This window comes from Caenorhabditis elegans, chromosome I, assembly GCF_000002985.6.
Source record: "Caenorhabditis elegans chromosome I".
Lineage (NCBI taxonomy): Eukaryota > Metazoa > Nematoda > Chromadorea > Rhabditida > Rhabditidae > Caenorhabditis > Caenorhabditis elegans.
The window spans coordinates 14902653-14921888 of record NC_003279.8 but is presented as its reverse complement, the minus strand read 5'-3'; the positions used below and the strand labels follow the sequence as shown (position 1 = coordinate 14921888).

The 19236-nt window shown below is 35.7% G+C and overlaps 2 protein-coding genes and 1 non-coding gene across 5 annotated transcripts in view; 1 reads left to right on the top strand and 2 right to left on the bottom strand.

Annotated features, from left to right (window-relative positions):
• The window catches only part of kin-1 (cAMP-dependent protein kinase catalytic subunit), a gene marked incomplete at both ends in the record, with an annotated part of 38419 nt that extends 30296 nt beyond the window's left edge, over positions 1-8123 (bottom strand). For 2 of the 3 annotated variants that reach the window (NM_170958.6, NM_001381270.1), the window contains one exon: positions 2219-2354. In NM_170958.6, the coding sequence (NP_740954.1) occupies positions 2219-2354 (136 nt within the window). Of the gene's footprint in view, positions 1-2218; positions 2357-6579; positions 6746-7199; positions 7368-7899 lie in introns of those variants that run through there. The other variant, NM_001381269.1, reaches the window with a different exon arrangement.
• A 682-nt stretch (positions 8124-8805) lies between these two features.
• On the bottom strand, positions 8806-12649 carry ptr-23 (SSD domain-containing protein). The gene is made up of 12 exons (NM_061202.7): positions 12528-12649; positions 12040-12467; positions 11815-11995; positions 11295-11765; positions 10540-11245; positions 10395-10495; positions 10161-10344; positions 9992-10108; positions 9627-9937; positions 9436-9578; positions 9274-9388; positions 8806-9226 (listed from the first exon to the last, which is right to left on the bottom strand). The coding sequence occupies exons 1-12, from the start codon at positions 12610-12612 to the stop codon at positions 9117-9119; spliced, it is 2952 nt and encodes a 983-aa protein (NP_493603.1). The 5' UTR covers positions 12613-12649; the 3' UTR covers positions 8806-9116.
• Positions 12650-15489: 2840 nt separating this feature from the next.
• On the top strand, positions 15490-15619 carry ZK270.5. The gene has a single exon (NR_101649.1). It is a non-coding gene; the product is annotated as an Unclassified non-coding RNA ZK270.5 (non-coding RNA).
• Positions 15620-19236: the final 3617 nt, after the last annotated feature.

The following is a 19236-nucleotide window of genomic DNA, read 5'->3' as shown; positions in this document are numbered from 1 at the left end:
CAGCTGGGAACCCTAATTTGAAATATATAATTTCAGCATTTTAATAGTTCCAGAAGAAAACGTAAAAATATTTCTCTCAGAAGGTTTTTTGAAATGCGGCAAATTTTTAAAAATCCATTTCCAAATTTTTTCCCCAATTTTTTTCCGTAATTATAAAATGTGGTTAACAGGTTCAATAACATGAATAATAACTCATATAAAGTGGTACACTGTTTGCCAAGTAATTGTTTAAAAAACATTATTTTACTACCTAGTTTCAATTACATTATTTGAAATGAAGTAGGCATTTCATCCAAGTAAAAAAAGAGAGAAGTTGAAGCTTTACAGGAAAATTGGCAAAATTAGTTGTCAACTCAAGTTTGTTCAAAACGATTGCTGCCATATAGCGCTACAGTAATACTTTTTGATCATGTTGGCGATTTTCGATATCGCAAAAAAAATTTTAATTTAGCAGCTGTGGCAACCGGAAGTTGGGTGGTTTCTGGGGTCCACGACAAGGGTAAGAAATTGAAAATGCTCTTTTGCTTGGTCTCAATCGCGCCTCTCCATTCAAATATATTTCTATTCTCTTTTTCTGGCTAAGGGAAGAAATTCAATAGTGGGCTTTTGGGGGCCAAAAGAGTGAGCCGACTCAATTGCGTCCTCGTAACCAAAAATGGCAAATGAAATTGGTTTTCTAAAATAAAATAGCATAAAGAAAATAGAGAGGAAAAGGCGGATGGTTTTCGGGTTTTAAATCGAAATTTTCCCAAAAAAAACACACACAAAAAATCCGAGAAAGTGTACACGCATATTTTAAAATAAACCGATTAGTAATATTCTTTGTCAGGAGGACGGTAGAAACATTTCATTCATTGGCCAAGCAAAATGAAACATCACTGACATTCATTTTGGTCCAAAAACTTTGGTCGAAAAATAATTTTAAAAAAATTGTGCACAATAATTAAATCTATAATATGTAGCTAGATTTATTGATTGCATGTTCTGATTTTTTATGAAGTAATTGTATAAAGTTGATAAATGCACTATTGTGTTATTCTACATTTTAACTTTTCAAATACTGAAGAATAGTGGTCGAATCATACTACAGTACGCCTTTTGTCCTTGGAATGTAATTTCCGGCAACGTCGAAATTATGGAAGGGACAGGACTCTATTCCGGCGACAGATCTTTTACTGAACTGGAACTTGATCTCAACTGGTGTAAAACGAGAAGTCAAAGGAGCAAAATAAAGGTTCCTAAACCAGAGGGTAGCTAAAAGAAACAAAAACATTGAAATGTGGTACTATTGACTAACTCTTAAAATTCTTCCACTTTTATCAAATCTCCAAAATCAACAGTGATGCAACATTCACAAAAAAAAGTTACCGAAACTCTGTGGCTGTCATGGAATCAGGAAGCAAAATTGTTATCGTGTGCCCAAACGGAACAAAAAACCCCATTGCGCCCCACAAAAGATGTATGCTCTCGCACAGGCAAGAATCTTCATCTTCCACACAAAGTGACAACGTGATGGATTGATGGTTTGAGAAGAGGCTTCCAACCAACAGGACTATTTCTCAAAACGAAAAACCAAAACACACAATAACAGAATGCGATAATTTTTGAGAGGTTAACCGCGGATTAGTTTTAATAAACAACATCCTTGAAGGTTCTACGAACACGGCGGTAAACTATTTTTTTCCGGCAAATCGGCAAATCGACAAATTGCCGAAATTGAAATTTCCGGCAAATTGGAAAATCGGCAAATTGCCGAAATTGAAATTTCCGCCAAATCGGCAAATCGGCAAATTGTGGTTTTGCTCATTCTTTTTGGAAATTTCAGAATTTCAATTTCCATCGACAAAATTGTACGCATCCTATTATTGTTCTTACATTTTTTGAAAAGTAAGCAAATTCTATGAAAATATTTAAAGAAAACGGGAAAAATTGCCGATTTGCCGAATTTGTCGACAAAGAGTTTGTCGAACAGCAATCGCCACCCACCCCTGGATTGCTTTTCAAAATAAATTTCAATAATTTAGACAGCCCCAGATTCAGCTCACACAAAAATACAACTAATATAGAATTAAAAATGGTGCATATAATAGATTAGAAACGTAAAAAGTTTTAGTGGCAAAATTTTTTCTGTCTGGATTCAATTTGAGTTTTCCATATTACCATAGTTAGTTTTAAAAAATCCTAAATTCCCATGTAACCATCAAGAAAATAAACCCACTTGTCTCTGCCGCGGCTAAACGTCCATTCGAGAAAACCATCGCATTGTTATAGTCACTACCGTTGTTTCCGCCACCGTTTCCACGTCGTGCCGATCCCCCACCTCCAGAAGATCCGCCAGATGCCGCATTTCCCATATCTGTTACAGAACGGTAAACTCAGTAGATTAACAAAAAAGAGGTTCTGGGGAAAATGGGTATTAGAAAGACAGAGCGGGGCAAGCAATGAGTTGAAGTTTGGAATAAGATGGGAACGTTAGTGCAAAAATACCAAACTATGATAATGGATGTATTATTGCCAAGCTTTGGCAAAATTTACAAAAACACATGTAAAATTATGGGCAAAAACAAACGAACCAGGGGTGTGCGGCAAATTTGCCGATTTTGCCGTTTGCCGAGCTCTGTAAATTTGCCAAATTCGCCACGCACGAATTTGGTGAGATTGGCAAATTTTGAAATTTGCCGCACCCATCAAAAATTGGTCAATACAATTTTGATCAAAACTAATGATTTTATTTCAAAAAAAAATAGTAAAATAGCATCAAATTGAGGTATTTTGAATTTAATACTGACAGACTACACGGACTGTATTCGAAAATGAAGCATATGTTAAGAATTCAGTAGTTTTAGTGTTCCAAAAAAGATACACAATATCAAATTTTTCTTCTTAAGCACGACAATTTTGCCGTGCTCGGCAATTTTGCCGTGCTCGACAATTTTGCCGTGCTCGGCAAATATTGGAAAAAAAGCTTTGCAGAATTTGTTATTTGTGTTTTTTTTTCTCATTTCAATTTTTATTGCCCAATTGTTTTCAAGTTTTTTAAATTTTTTCAAAACTGATTTTAATTTTGCGCATCACTTTAACAAACTTTTTTAAAAAAGGAGTTCCACATTGAAAAATGTAAAAATTTGAACTAGACAGTTGGAAAAATAGAGGTGGGAAAAAAAATCAATTTTCTCCAATTCAATTCAAAACGAAAAAATCCTATTGTTGTCTTCAGTTGTGCCAACTCAGAAGCAACATGACTCATCGTTTATCAATTTTTAAAACAAGTTGTTTTTGTATGATATTTGAATCAGAGTAAAAGGTTAGACGAGAACATACTTACAGTTTTTTCGATTTTTTTAAAATAAACTTTTTTGAATTTTTAGAGATTGAACAAATCATTTTGTAAATTTTGTAATCTTTCAAATGTAAAATTTGATAATTTAGAGAACAACATAATTTCAAAAAATGGTCGAACATTTCAGGTAAGATAAATATTCCATAGTACACAATTAAAGAAGATCATTCCAAGTGGGGGTAAAAATGTCTTCCGACATGGTGCATAGGCAGGAAGGCAAGCATGGGATATGCAGGGATAATCAAAAATGTCTGTAGAGGTGGGCAAAAACAATTTATCCGGCAAATCGGCAAATTGACGGAATTGAAAATTTCCGGCAAATCGGCACTTTCAATCGGCAAAATACCCTATGAATACTTCTACATCTATTTTGAAAAGTAAGCAAATTCTATGAGAATATCTAAAGAAAACGGAAAAAAAATTTTTAAAAGGCACTGCTCAAGTGTTTCCGTCTTATAAAAAATTCCTCTGAACTTTTCCGGCAAACCTGATATCCGGCAACGACAAATCGGAGATTTGCCGAAAATCCAAATTTCCGTCAATGTGCTGATTTGCCGAAAAAAATTTGCCGAACGGCAATTGCCACCAACCGCTGCTGCCTATCATGCGACCTTAAAGCAAAGTTACATCACACGTTTTTAGATTTGGAGTGAATTTTCAGGGAATTGTTCTTTGAAAAATACCGTGACAACAAACTGCACACGGGCAGGAAGGGCGAGTGAGAGGGCGAGGATGAGCCACCCCTAACGCCTCACATCTTGGTGTATTGGTCAAAAAATTTTAAAACCAGCGGAAAAAACTTTTCTCACGACTGATGATCAGTTTGTGTGTGACAAAACACGCAAAATTCTACACACAAGTTGGCCTGAAGCAGCGCACAACAAATTCCTCACTCTTTTCATTTCTTTCTCAACGCATCTTTCTCTCACTTCTGCCAGCTGTCTTTTTCTCATTTTCATTCATCTCCTCCTTCCCATTGATGATGGCACATCCCGGGAGCATCTCCTGGAGGGCTCGGAAAGCAAGAAAAAAAATCAAGAAAAGGAGACACAGAGAGGCAAACTATCTCCTTGTCACTTCTTCCACAAATCGTTTGGTTTTTTGTGTGTGTGTGTGTGTTGCCGCGGCTAGATAGCTAGCTGGCTCGGTTAGTGTTAAATTAGAAGAGATATTTTTTGATTACATATTACGGGAACAATAATAACAATAAACCATGAGAATGCGTACGTGGAGTATTCTATTTGACGCACGATATTTCTTAGCGAAAACTACAGTAAGAACTCAAATAACTGTTGTTATTTATCATGATTTATTGTTCCCGTAATATGTATATTTTAGTGTTCTAAAATTGAACAATTGACATCGTGTACTCCGCACGGACAAATACGTTTAGTTTTACAACTAAAACCGAGCTGCAACGCGACACCCAACGCACCGTAAATCAACCCCAGACATGGCCGAGCCAAAATGGCCTAGTTCGGCAAACTCTTACATTTCTATTTATGAGAGAAGCCAGAATCGCGCGAGAGCAAATTTTTGTGGGGTTTAAAAATTTAGAACGGAAGAATTCCCCTTGGCAGTCAAAAGTGATTTGGACATTAAAATTTAACCATTTTACGTAGCGCTTTTTTGAAATTTTTTGATCAAAAATTCCAACAACAAACACACACAACAAAGTTCAAGTACACACCTTCTTAAAATCTCATAAAATTTCTGAGATTAAAGGTGATTAAAATTGCACGTGAATTGGGTCACTTTTAAGATGGAATTATGGGTATATGTCTCATCTTGTGGTTTCTACTGACATCTTTTTAGGTGACTTATTTTATCTTGTGTCTACAGTCACAAAAAATTGATTGTTACCCAGAAAATGTGTCTACCTACAAGTTTTGAGGTTAAATTTTTTGATAAGATAATAAAAAATCCACTTTATCGATTTTTAGACAAATTCCATTTATGGCCATGAATAAAATCAAATATGGGAATTTCATATGATTGATTCGATTATTTAACCCCCGGTTGCCCTCGTAATACCTATGTGGAAAAGCAAGAGAGAAATAAAAAGAGCAGGTGGTGGTGGTAGTGACTCTCCAGGAGCAGTGTCTCTAATGATAGTTTATTTTGACATAGGTTGACTGCTTGAAATATAAGAGAAATAGTGAGAGACGGAGATTTTTTAAAGAGAAAAAAAACAACTTTTCTGAAAAAAAAAATCAAGTAAAAGGAGTTTTAAACATTTTAATTTTAGAAACCAACCAACATATTTGTTGGATTTTCAAATTTAGACAATTTCCCAATAAAACAGTGATACACATGCGCGGGAGTTAAACTTATTATTAATTATACCAATTAAAATTGACCAGTAATAGAAACTACCATATGTTTCTACTGACTATGAGCGGGAAATCCTGACAGGAATAAAATGGAAGAAAAATGAAAAGCAGTGAGAGTAAATACGTTGCCACGGGCAGCCAAGACAAGGTGTGAAATTGAAGAAAAAGAAGAAGTAAAAACGGAGACAAATATTTCAGCTTCTCTTTCTCCCTCTCTTTTATAATTGTAGGCTAAATGAGTCAGTTGTCAGAACTTGCAAAGGAATTTCGGAGTTCGAGTTGTTGGAAATTATAATACTATGAACTTTAGGTACCCACATTTAAAGTCCGAACTCTGCAAAATAGACTGAAGAAGAAAGAGAGGAGCTTGAAAATATGGCGTAAACACGAAAGGATAGCAGGATAAACCAAATGCTCAAATGTAAGCAAAAAAAAAGCTCAAATGTAATGCAAAAATAACAATGTACCTACATCCATATTATGTAGATAAAACCCTTTATAATAAAGTTGGATGCACGATTTCGAATACTAGTGAATTGATTGTACAACTAAAACGGCACGTTCAAAAATGAGATTGCATAGCTTACTTCTGCCAGATGCTCGCTCAGCGGAAGAAGTCGACAAACGATAGATATTAATATTTATCATAGAACCAAACTGAAACCAAAGAAACCAAGGACTGTATTAGCAAATTTTCCAACTATATTCGCGTCAATAAAGGAAATATTACAGTTCTGAAGCAAAACTTCGATGAATTGCGATCAAACTCTAGTTACAGAATGATTTGGCGTTCAATAATACGCAGATAATTGTACGATAATATAAATACTTTCAAAAAATAACCTACCTATTTATGACTCTTTCTCATACTTATCCCCCATCAAATAATCTTTTTAAAAAGCGTACCATATCTTTCCTGAATCTCGTCATTTGGTTGTGGTCCAATTGTCAAATATTGCGTGGATGTTGGCGATGAAGAAGACGACGGTGAGATGTGTCCTTGGAAGAAGCTGAGGAGATGAACGGGAACTGCTTGATCTCCAAATAATGCACAATGTGCAAGCCAGTAGCCCTGAAATACTTGCATTTTATTTTTGGTAGAAGGAATAAAAAATTATATTGTTGCGCAGTTTTGAGAGATTTTTTCCCGCAATAAATTTCTTCAAAATGCACGTTACAACAATAGTCTCTGTTTTGTCAGAACACTTTATTTCCATCAGGGTTGAGAAGTTTTTCCTCATTTCGCCAGTAAAAAAATGTCTTTAAAAAAATAATTGCTGAAATTACTGGATGAAAAATCTTACATTTCGTTTGATACCGATGACATTCAGAAATGAATTTAAATTAAATTAAAACAAGTTCAAAATTCGGTGAAACTTACTATTAGAAATTAGAATTTATCTTTTGTTCGCCACGTGGAAAGTCAAAAAAAAAAAATTTGTGAAAAATGTAGTTTTTCCCAATATTGCCGTCTATGCGCTAAGGGAGGTGATTCTATTTTGAAAAAAAAATCTGGAAAAAAGTACCTGCCACTGAGCTGGTGATAAGTTGGTTGCCAAAAAGCATAACCAGTTTTCCCAACTTGTTACAGCTGCCTGTGGAGGGTTGTTGTCGTCTGGCTGCTGACTGTTTGAGCCACTTGCGGGAATGGTATGAAGCCCGAATAGATGTGCTGGTGAAGAAAGAAGGAGTTCCTGGAAGTGTAGGTGAATTGGTAAGAAGATTTCACTGAATATATAATCTTGTTAAATTCCAATTTCATACAGGTACAAAGGCTCATGTATGCCTTCATACCTACAGAACGTCCAGTACTTGCAACCTACTTCGCTGCGCCTAACCTAACAATAACCCCTAATCAGGCATTTTTGTGGGCTGGTCTGAGTGTGCGGTACACGCAAAATTTAAACTTAAAAGTTCTCAAATGCTCCAATTTTTGCGGCATTATGAAGGTCGCGGATTTTGGCAGAATTTTAGTTTACGATCGAACTCCATTTTACTTAAAATGTATTTGTATTGTTCCGAACATTAAATTGAAATATAAAACTACAAACAATAACCAATTTTCGTAAAGAAATGAGCGTCGATCAAAAATAATGGTTTGTTAGACCTAGATTTTTATTATTTTCTTTCAAGTTTTTTATATTTTATTCAAGAAACATCCGAGGAAAAATTTAATTTACAGGCCTTTTTATTAACTAGCACCACCTGTAGTTATAAAAGTCTCACTCTAAGTTTCAAATCCATCTGTGGTTGTAATTGCTCCTGTGATTGTGATGCTTGAACATTTGTAGAGGTTGAAGGTCCAGCTTCGTCAGTTAGTAATGGCATTGGCGATAGATCGACAATTTCAACAGTGTCAGCAGCTTTTTCGCATTTTGCCAAAATCCTATCTTCACCATCCTCTACTTTTCTTCTCTTCAACGGGCTTGGGTCCATCGTGATAAGGATAAATGGAATAACTGATTAGTAGTTTAGTATGTGCAATATTTTTGTGAGACTCAGGGTGCGAAAGGGAACAACATACACAAATAAACGAAGATGAAGAACGGTATTGTGAGCGAGTGTCTCTGTGTGGAGGTGCGCGTTTAGAAAGGATCGGCCATCTCCCTCTCTCCCTCTGTGTCTTTCATTCCACGACTCTCAGTGTTTGTTTAAGAACACACTGAGAATGGACACGGCCACGGACGGAGAATAGTATGACAAAGCCCTTTTGGTCCTATTCAGGTGAAGAACATAAAATTCGTTTTTTATGTCGGAGTATTATTACCCAATGAATTTTTGAGCACCGCGAGAGAAACTTGAACGCATGACTAGTTTGAGATTTTCAGATTTTTCAAGATTTTTCAAACGTTGTTTCATAGCTACTTTTTGCTACATAAGAATGACGATAGTACGCATTACGCACTTTATTTATAAAAATTCAAGGAAGGAAGAAGTTGAGTTTCATCAGGGACTTGTTTTTGCTGCAGCAGCCTTATAGTAAATCCAGTGTATCACTTTAGGCACACGCACGCTTCAACATTTTCTGGAACAGCTACAATATTTACTGCAAGATTTTTTGAAAATTCACTATGATATTAGATTTTATTTTTATTGTTTGAAATCTAAAAACCTTTCCGTTTGTTTTCAAGTATATTTTCAATGCTTTTATTTCTAGCTTGGCAAAATGAAACTCAAGAAGATGTCGGAAAATCACCGGAAAAAAATCAATTCTTCACTTTGAAAATTTCTAATAGGTATGATCAGCAAAGCACAAAATGTACACAAAAACAAAAAACACGAAAAATGAAAACTTGGGCAACACTATAAAAACCCGGACTTTTTGGTGGGGACGAATATTTTCAGAAAACTGGAAGGAAACGGGAAACTCAAATGGAACAGAGGTTTGTGTCATGAGATTAATAGGTGGAGAAGTTAAAAAGAAATATAATTAATGGTTTTTTTTAGATTTCCGGTCGATCAGTGACCACACTCTTTTCCGGCTGAACTTTGTCGTTTTTCTGTTTCTGGCGAGAATTGGTTTTTGGCTGCTTTGGACGTTGTGCAGCAGCACCTTAAATTTTCTTTGTCTCAAGAAAATAATCATTTGTGAATTCTTACCCTTAGGCCTACAAGCCCATCGAATAGAATCCAAAAGAATCAAGATAGCAGGTAAGAACACGAGACCATGAAGATTGCACAGTACTACACATAACACCATGGTTTTCACGAATACCTTGAAAAGAGTGGTTTTGATTGAAAATTTGAATACTAAAATCTCACTTCTGCCATATACAGGTTAACAAATAATAGACTGCAGACACACAAAATTGTGGACAACGCTGCCTGCAATGCTGGGAATGCAACAGAAGATAGACAGTTTGCAAGACGAGATGATGGCGGAGACATGGGTCCTTCTTGTATTGCTGAAATTAACTATTACTCTCCAGGATATATCATAACAAAAAACTAACAAGCTTGATAGTAATGATATGATACGTGAGCGGGAATATCGACAGAGAACCCAATGGAGATAATCATTGCAGCCATTGTGATTGGATCTAAATCCACTTTCCACCATGACAAAAATCCTAGAATTCCAGCACAAATTGACAAAACGGAGAGTGAGGCAATAGCTACAGTAAACCAATTGTTCAGGAAAACAAAGCACACCATTGCCATGCAAACGAGAGTTCCGAGAATCGATTGCCACGTGTCAGTAGGCATATTGTCGATGAGATCAAGATAGACACCATCCTCGTGGAACACCGACGCGCCAAAGTCACTAAAATTCAGAAAAGTGTCAGTTGTAAAGCTAATTGTAAGAGAAAAAACTTACGGATACTTGTCCACGACTTGTCTCCAAGCTCTAAGCATTTCTCCACGCTGCGTCCAAATTGTCAGATTATCTCCGTGATATCCGGTAGTGAAGAAGAAACGGTCCAGTTCTTCAGCTCTGGCAATTTATAAATTAGACTTAGAAAAATCAAAGTTTTGCAGAAACCCACTCTGGATCTGTTGAGTTTGTTGCATTTCGTAACTTGACGAATCCTTGCCAAAAATCGTATTCAGGCCATTTTAGGAAGTACTTGAGCTCATCCTCTCTATAAGTCATCTTATCGTCGGAGTGCACTGTAACTGGCTTATCATCGTCCATAAAATCTTCGTCATCTTCATCTTCACTCCCGAATGCTAAAATTTAGAGTTATTTTCTTGTTGCAACTATCAGAAAATATACGAACATTGCTGGAACACGTCATAATCTCTAACGAAGTATTTTGTTCCAAGTTCACCCCAACCTTCTCCCCATGTGCCATTTATTGATTCCATTTCACGGACAAATCTGAAAAGTTAAAAAAAATACATTAACAAAAACTAAAATCTTACTCGTTAAGCCTTTTCAATCTTGCAGGATTTTCCAATTTTCCTGGAGTGTTAACAAAAACCGTAGCCATGGAATACACGGGTACTTGATACTTAATTCTCAAATCATCAAGCTCTAGCAAAGGAGAATCCAGCGCAAACAGCTTCTGAGCAGTCAGATTAATATTCAGCTGGGTGATTCCATAGACACTGAATGCTAGATAAGCAATGTAAACGAGGCAAACTGACACAAAAACCAGCGGTGTCGTCATCAAATGTGTATATTTTTGTAGAGAATCACTGATAATTGGTTGAGTGGCTTCGTGGAATTTTGAGGGTTGACGGGTAAGGGGTCTGTGATGCCGAGCAATGTTCACACGATTTTCCGCAATGTTGATTTCCATTCGATTTTTGTCAATTTCGTCCGATCCGAATTCATATCCACCGACTATCGACATCAATCCAGCGTAAAATGTCATTTGATAGATGAAGGCAAACCACATTGACAACATGTTTCCAGTACAAAGCAACGTAATTTCAGGTGATGAAGTGAATGAGCCAACAGCATCGGCAAACATGTTAGTCAGACAGGAAATGAGAATCGCGGGACCAACTTCGGCCATGACTTCGCTCATGCGATGTCCGACACTGTCCTTCTTCCTTGGAGTCTCACGCATGTGCTTCGTGACCCGCTGCCATTCGTGGATCATGAGATATGATGAATCGACACCTAAAAGGTACACTGGTATTATTATCATTGCTGACTCTAATAAGCTTACCAATGGAAAGGACCAAAAATGGAATGACACAGAGAATTGAAGCGAACCGAACTCCGCACAGGAACATGAGAGCCAGTGCAGTGGCACAAGCCAAAAGAGGAGTCAGACATGCCATAATTGCGAGAATGATTTTATATCCATTCTCTTGATGCATGTACAGAGCACGTATCATAACGAGCACGCAACTACAGAGGCACATTATAGCAAATCCTACAACGAGGTAGGGAATCATGATAATTCCGCCTCGAACCATCTCCTCTTCCACGTATGATTGAGAATAAGCGTAAATTTTCAAACGTTTGGAATTGTATCGTTTTTCAAAAATGTCCACCAAACTCATTTCCCATTTTTTCACCTGTGCTTCGGTCCATCCAGGCTTGTGTTCGGCACGAAATTGCAATGTAATCATTTTGACTGACTTTACATTTGTTATCCTGGAGACCGGATCGACGAGTTTAGTGGCGTTTAGTTCTTCAAAGTTTAATAAGGTTTTTAAAAGGTAAGATACAAAGTCACCTACCAATGACTGGATCTCCGTCAGCAGAGTCAAGAAGTTTAGCTGCGTCATCTGGTTGATCGAACAATTCAACTCCAAAAAAGTTTGGCTGAAGAGAAAACTGTCTTCCAAACATATCAGATACTGGGTACTGAATCTTAATTCTCGAATTTTGTTCCCCATCACTCAAAATTTGGTAACCATTCTGAAATTGGGAAGCATAAAAAGTGGTGAACTTTCAAAACTTACATAAAACTGCCGAACTGGTTCATTGATTTGGCAGAAACTCTGGCAAAACTGATTGAATGTCTCACTCTTTCCAGAAATCGAATCATACATTGTGATATTGTTCAAAGCGAAATTCAAAACTTGAATGGTTTCATCCAAGTAATCCGGGCGTGACATACTTCCTTCATCCTTTGCCACAATATAAAGATAGGCGGCGATAGGCAATCCTGAGCTTGAGAAAAACTTCTGATACTCTAGATACTCGTCTTTTGCTCGTGCTCCGTAAGGTGTATATCCTGTGATATCATTTGCTTGTTTGGTGAGTAAAATTTTCACTATGGCAAGTGTGGAGATAATAAGGCAGATTAATATAGCAAGCCAGGCGTGCTTGGCGATCAGGAAACCCCATTTGCGGAATTTTCCAATAATCCATCGGACAAATCGAGGTCCTGAATAATAATTTCAACATTTGAGATTTGAAAAATCTAAATGATTTCGATAAATCTTACCTTGATCCACCTCGTTGTAAACGTCAAGTGAGCGTTGTCCAATAAGCAACGACTGACGTCGGGGGCGAGCGATGCTCCCGTCCATCGTCGAAGCGGCTGCAGGTGGCGGCGCCAATGTGGCTCTAAAAAAATAATGATTATTTGAAATGATATAATATTGGTTTTCGATAAAATAAATACGTTCTTCCTTTAAACATCAATAAGTTAAGGATTACTCAAAAGCAAACTAGATCAGTGTGAATAAGTTTTGAAAAAACTTAAAAGGGAAGTATTTCAACTTAATCCAGGACTTCTGAACGAAACTTATGTGATTTGAAAGACGACCTTCAAAGTATGCTTCTGCTTAAAATTAGGCGGCAGATGAGCACTTTGAACTAGATAAAAGCCGATCTGAAATTGCTATCATTGCACTTATTTACTACTTCAGAGCCTCGTAAAATTGCTCCAAATGATAATTACATTTATATTTTTTAGGTTATTTCGAGGTGGATAAGTTGTCAAGAAGCTTTTTGGAAATTGATATATTTTTTGGGAAAAAATCTGAAAAATCCCTTGGTAGAATTGGGTGAAAACAATTTCTGATTTTTTCAAAAAAAAAATAAATTCAAAAAAATGTCAGATTGCTTGCCGGCTCATAAACATCCTAGAAATCATTGAAAGTCTGCAAAAATCCACACTTTGATCATTTTTACGGCCCTCGAAAGTTGTGAAAAAATGCACTGAAAAATTTTCAGAGCGAATTTTTTGCAGCTCAAAGTGCTCTTCTGCCGCTAAATTTTTTTTGCAGGGGCCTATTTAGAAAGTCTTCTTCCAAATGACATAGGTTTTTAGTCGGAAGTCCGGAATAAAGTTGAAGTATTTCCATAGATATAAGAACTATTATGAGAACTAGAATATATAAGAACTAGAACTATGTATAAGAACTATTGAAATGGATTGCATTTTATCAATAATTTGAGAAACATAAAATTGGCAAGAGAGGTGGAAACTTTTTGTAAGGTGAAGTGTATTAAAGCCAATACTAGTTTTGTTGTGGTTTGTTGCATAACACTTGAAACTCGAGATTCAATGTCTAGCAATTCACCAAAATTTAATTGAGAAACCACCGCAACAGTGTTTTGGTCAGTTAAACAAGAAATTAGGAAGACGTCATGCTTAGAGGTTTGCGGAGCTCAACCACTACATCAAGATGGAGAGATGGTCTTGATAATGAAACTATAATGACGTTATTATGAGAGTACAAGAAAAGTACAACTGGCGAGAGATCAAGATGTTCTGAGAAGATAATGACGCCGGGAGAATTGATGATCCCGAATGATAATGCGAATTAGAATTTGATGGGCAAAAGAGATCATTTTGTCGAGAAGGATTGCCACGTATCATTTGAAATTTATAGTTTACAAACGGTTTAATTGATTTTTTTTTCAAAGAAAATTTTTTGATGCTCAAACTGTTATTGATGATTCCTCATTGCAGTTTGTTATTATTTAAAAAATATAACAGTCTGACGTTATTCCACCAACGGATGTGTGTTTTTCACTAACTTTGGTTTTTTCTCCAATTGCTGGAATGATAAACTGTACATAAAGCAAACGACAAGAAAATCGACAGAAGGTGTCACTTTCACCCATCTATAGCAGAAACAGAAATCACATCACTAATTGGCAAACGAGAGGAAAATCGTAATACACCCCTTCTGCCAGTGTTGAGGAATGTTGTATCAATGTATATGAACTATCAAAAGAAATTGGAATGAAGTAAAGGGAAGGGGGGAAGTTAATTAATAAAATGAATTAGGAAATCTTGGAAATGCAAAAGAGGAAAGTTAGTGTCAAAGATGATTATCTTGGTGTCAGAGTTCGGTGAACACAATGGTCAGGGATTATGCACTATGAAGAAGTCTCTTCCCCAAACATGTTGTTCGGGGGTTAATGACGTTGAGAAGGCGTAGATAATGATGATGATTGTTTTTCAAAGATCAAAAGAAGATATTTTGAAGAGTTGTTTTTATAATAGTTAACCATTCACCATCCTGGTAGTATTTCGATTAATTAATTCCAACTTTGAACATTCCACAGAATTTTTAAGTCAATATGTTTGCAATTATATTTACTAATTTATTCTTTACTCTTTGTTAAGGTGCTTCTGTTGGGTATAAAGAACAAGTGGTTTGATCTTGAACCAAATCACATGTGGTGCGGGTTTCTCGTTAACACTTTATTAGCAAATGAACACAGTGTAGCAGTTTCCTTTTGTTTTACAACATCACGAAGACAGGGGAAACACGATGAATCTTAAAATTTTGTGGAGAAAATTTTTTAGTGGAATCTAGAATATTTAACATAGAAGAAGAGTGCAATAAATGTTATGGGAGATGTGTTTTATTCTGCTTAAATATTTAAGAGTTTATTATAGAATCCACTTTTTCGAAAACTCAAAACTCACTCTGCTTATGTTCAAATGGAGTTCCGGATTACGTAGGAGTATTGTAACTACGCTGAATGTTCATATTATGATGACTATCAATCAATATTTTATGTTTAAGAAAGAACCTATTGCATTGAAAACATAAACCAATAAAATAAAAATAGCATGTCTATGAGAAGAACAAATCAAAATAACAAATCAAATAATACGCCCAACGCTTAACTTCTGTCTAAAAATGGAAATCGAGATCATTGAGTTTCTACGCATCCCGTCGTGTAATTGATTTCAAAATCTTACACACCTACACACCACATCAACAAGAAAAAATTATTCAAAAGCATAGAAAATCTATGTAAAAGAAGAAAAATGGTAATCTTTGACACGCAGAATAGGAAAGATGAAGAACAAGAAGACGTGATGGTGGACACGGAGAGATGAAGAAGTAGAAACTAGTGTATGTCGATGCCTCGCAAGGTATTGCGCACTGAAGAATAGAGAGGCACGGCATCGATGTAGTAACCGATCGATTTTTGACATACAAGAACAAGAAGGTGGCGCAGACGTTTGCAGAAGAAGGACAACCGATTTCAATGCTATTAAGCTAAGCTTCTATACTTTTCTGTACGACATTGTTGTGTGCTTTCAAGGACGGTGTGTGAAGGCGCCATAGACATATGACGTGATTAGTGTTCGGGAAAAAAAGAGGAAGATAGATAATTTGATTAGACTAAATTGAAAAGTTGGCTAAAATTTCCCGAGGTGTGAAATACTTCAATGCTTGTTTCTGTTTCCACTCAAGAGTATTGTCTACTTCACTTATTTAGCTATGCAAATGTTTACAGCAGTTTCTTTAATTCTTTTGTTTATTGTGCTGTAAGAAACTAAGGATTAATAAAATTTCACGAGAACGACTAGTTTTCCATTGGCTTGTTGGTGCAAAACTAATTTTATGGTAAGTATATAATACATTATATATAAGTGAGCGATAGAGTTTTACATCAAAAAAGTGCAACAACAAAATAAACATCTCCTTGCTTCCACAACAGGTGGTAGTTTGAAGATCCTTTTTTTATTCAAAATTAACTTTAATTTTGGAATGAGTGTGGCTTAGAAAAACCAATGTCAGTGAAACCGGAAACATCACATTTGTACGGGTTTATGGTCAAAATTAACTCAAAAAACTTTTTCTACACCGGGTAAGTGAAACTATGATAGAAGCCAAAGAGTACTAATATTTTGATCTTTGTGATATTTGCCATAAAACCATTTTGCCTATTGTCACAGTTGAATGATTATTTCTAAAAATAAATGGGAAAGACCTCGAGAGAAATGGGCACGCCAATCACAAATTCGTCCCATTTGAACCCAAAATGGAATGGTCGTTCCTTTTTCTTGAATGAGATGAGATTTGCATAAGGTTCTGGCCTTGAGTGCAGAAAAACGAGAACAGGAGGTCAAAAACAATGCCACCAATAAAAAGAGAAACATGAACAGATATAAAAATGCCTATCTTATTTCTTCAATCTTACAATCAATCTTTTTCAGGTTACAAGATTGGTTAGGTTGTAACATGGGTACCATACACACTCTCCCACTTACATAACAGGTTATTGTACACCTATTGACAAGAGGCAAGATGTGATGCGTTTCAAATTAACCTTTCTGTCTCACACACACACACTTCTTCATTCTATTTCCTACCAAATTCGACACATTATTTACACGTGTATGTGAGAAGAAACACTTTGAACGTCAAGAGGGAGAGTAATGGAGAAAGTTACTACTGAGTTATTTTACTAAAATAGGGAGAGTGACTTCAAAATCAACACTTCCTTCTTTTTTTTTCTATTTTTGAAAAACAGGGACATTAATATCTATGAAAAATAAAAATAAGGAATTTGCGGAAAAATACAATCATTTCTGATCTCAGGAAATAGTTGGAGTACTATCAGCATTTGGTGATAGTGCTGTGCGGTCGGCTCCCGTTTCTTCTTATGGGAGGTCGGGGTTTATTGCGCTGAAATGGATTATTTTAGAACTTTTCAAGTTGCGTATTACTCTCTTTGACAAGGGTTCGTTTTGCTTTACAATTGATCCGTTTGCTTTCATGCTTAGCTGTCTCTTGAATTTTTTAAACTGTTTGATATCGGAAATATATAGTTTTTTCCAACTCTCCCGATTTACTGACAAATACGTTTTTTTCAAAGGTTTCTTTTCTCCAAATTCAGTGTTCGACTTTATTTATTTATTTTAAATTCATTTAAAATTTTAAAAAATATGTAGAGTGGAACTTGAAAAATAATGTTTAATTTAATTCAGTTTTTAATACGCTAGTCAATCGTGAGGTTAAAATTTTAGAAGTCTGTTTTTTTTCACAATTTTTTGAGATATTAGAGTGGATTTTACTGTCTTCCTCAAGGAAAAATTTTGAGATTTTATGATTTTTCTGATTTTTTATTAGTCATTGGGCATTACTTTCATTGTTCTTGGTTCTTCTAAATGCCACTGCCAGTTTCACACACCGAGACTTTAGCAAAGAATAGTAATTTTTCACCACAATAGATTTTTGAGATACTTTTGAGCCGTCTTGTGAAACTCAAACATTTAGAGCTTTTTTTAAGTTTATTAAACAAAAAGCCCAAATCCGTCACTCTTCCTTCAAATTTCTACCAGTTATCAGAGTTTCTCTAGAACTCTGACACCACTTTGTGAAGTATAAATATCTAATTTTTGGTACTTTCAGATTTCAATTTATTATCGAAAAAAAAAGATTATCCCTGGTAAGCTGGAATCAAGGTCATCAGGTTGCTCAAAAAAAATTTTAAACATTTTGCGTCCGTATTATTCCTATAATAGCTAATTGTTTGATGTTTCGTTTCCTTGTCGTACTTGTCGATTGTTTGTTGTACATTTTTATGTGTTGGTTCATCAGGGGTGTGCGGCAAATTTGCCGAATTTTCCGATTTCGCCAATTGCGGAGCACGGCAAATTTCAAAAAAGTAGATTTGCCGAATTTTCCGTGCTTTGCAAATTTCGACAATTGCCGCACACATCAAACATTTGAAAATACATTTTTGTCCAAAACTATTGAATTTGTTTCCTAAAATTTAGTAAATTGCCACAAAATTGATTTTTTGATGTTTAACTGTAAGCAGACACACTACAGAGAACCTATTCAGAAACCAGATGTGTGTTAAGAATTCAGTAGTTTTGGTGCTGCAAAAAACATCGAAAATATAACATTTTTCAGAGTTTGTTAAGCACGGCAAATTTGCCGAGTTTGCCGAATTTGCAGAGCTCGTCAAATTTTGAGATTTGCCACACACCCTTTGTTCAGATACTACAAGTTGACTGTTGTTCCATGAAAAAAGCGACGATTTTTAATTAAAACCTTTAGATTACACTTGATTTAATTAAAGTTTCGCATTTGCTTTTCTATTATCTTTCATTGTTAGTATTACACAGGGCGGGTTAGTGTTCCCATTATCTTATTGCAATATTTTTGTGTTATCAATTTGGAGACGGTGCGACCTTGCAAACATTACGGATGGAAAAATGTTGCTGGTTTTTTTACATGTCTTCAAATATGTCAACACATCACTGCTATCGTTAGCTACCTTAAAACAATTTTTGCTCAAATGTACTATAGTTTTTTCTGAAACAAAATTCTTGTTACATATTTTTTAAGTATTAGCTTCCAAAATTTTCTTATGTTACTCAAAACTTTTTTCAACCATTAATCCCAAAAATCAAATGTTTCCTTCAAAGGAGCACCCTGCTCATTACTCTCTTCCGAATTCTTAATGATTTTTGTCTCTTGGTTTCCTCTTCTTCTACTATCTATTACTTTCTTCTCAGTGAAGCCCAACCGCTCCCTTCTTTTAAAAATGCCACACATAGAGACTGGAGCAGCAGACACTTAGAGACCGAAATAGATGGCTCGCGGAGCCCATACTACTACTTTCTTCTCTCTCATTCTCCCACTCCTCTTACACATATGTGTGTGCTCGGCAAGTGTACACATGTTTACATGGACCTGTTGGTGGGACATTTGTACACAAATAAATTGGTTCTCTCAAAAAATATTGCTGTTTATAATTGAAAATACCTATAAAATTTGCCACATTTTGCAATTGCACCACCTCGATCACGCGTTTTTGTATTTTTAAAAGTGGAGTAGCGCCAATGGGGAAATTGTTGAAAACCACTTCGTTGGTCCCAAAATAATCGAATATCATAATAAAACTTTTCAAGAATGTTTTGAAAATTTTTTATTTACTGC

Excerpts from the sequence above, each read along its gene's own strand:
- ptr-23 (NM_061202.7), bottom strand. The coding sequence starts at position 12,612 with ATGGACGGGAGCATCGCTCGCCCCCGACGTCAGTCGTTGCTTATTGGA. Across the intron at positions 11,996-12,039 it reads AACCAGTTCGGCAGTTTTAT|AATGGTTACCAAATTTTGAG; the intron begins GTAAGTTTTGAA and ends TCCCAATTTCAG. Across the intron at positions 9,389-9,435 it reads TTAACCTGTATATGGCAGAA|GTATTCGTGAAAACCATGGT; the intron begins GTGAGATTTTAG and ends ACTCTTTTCAAG.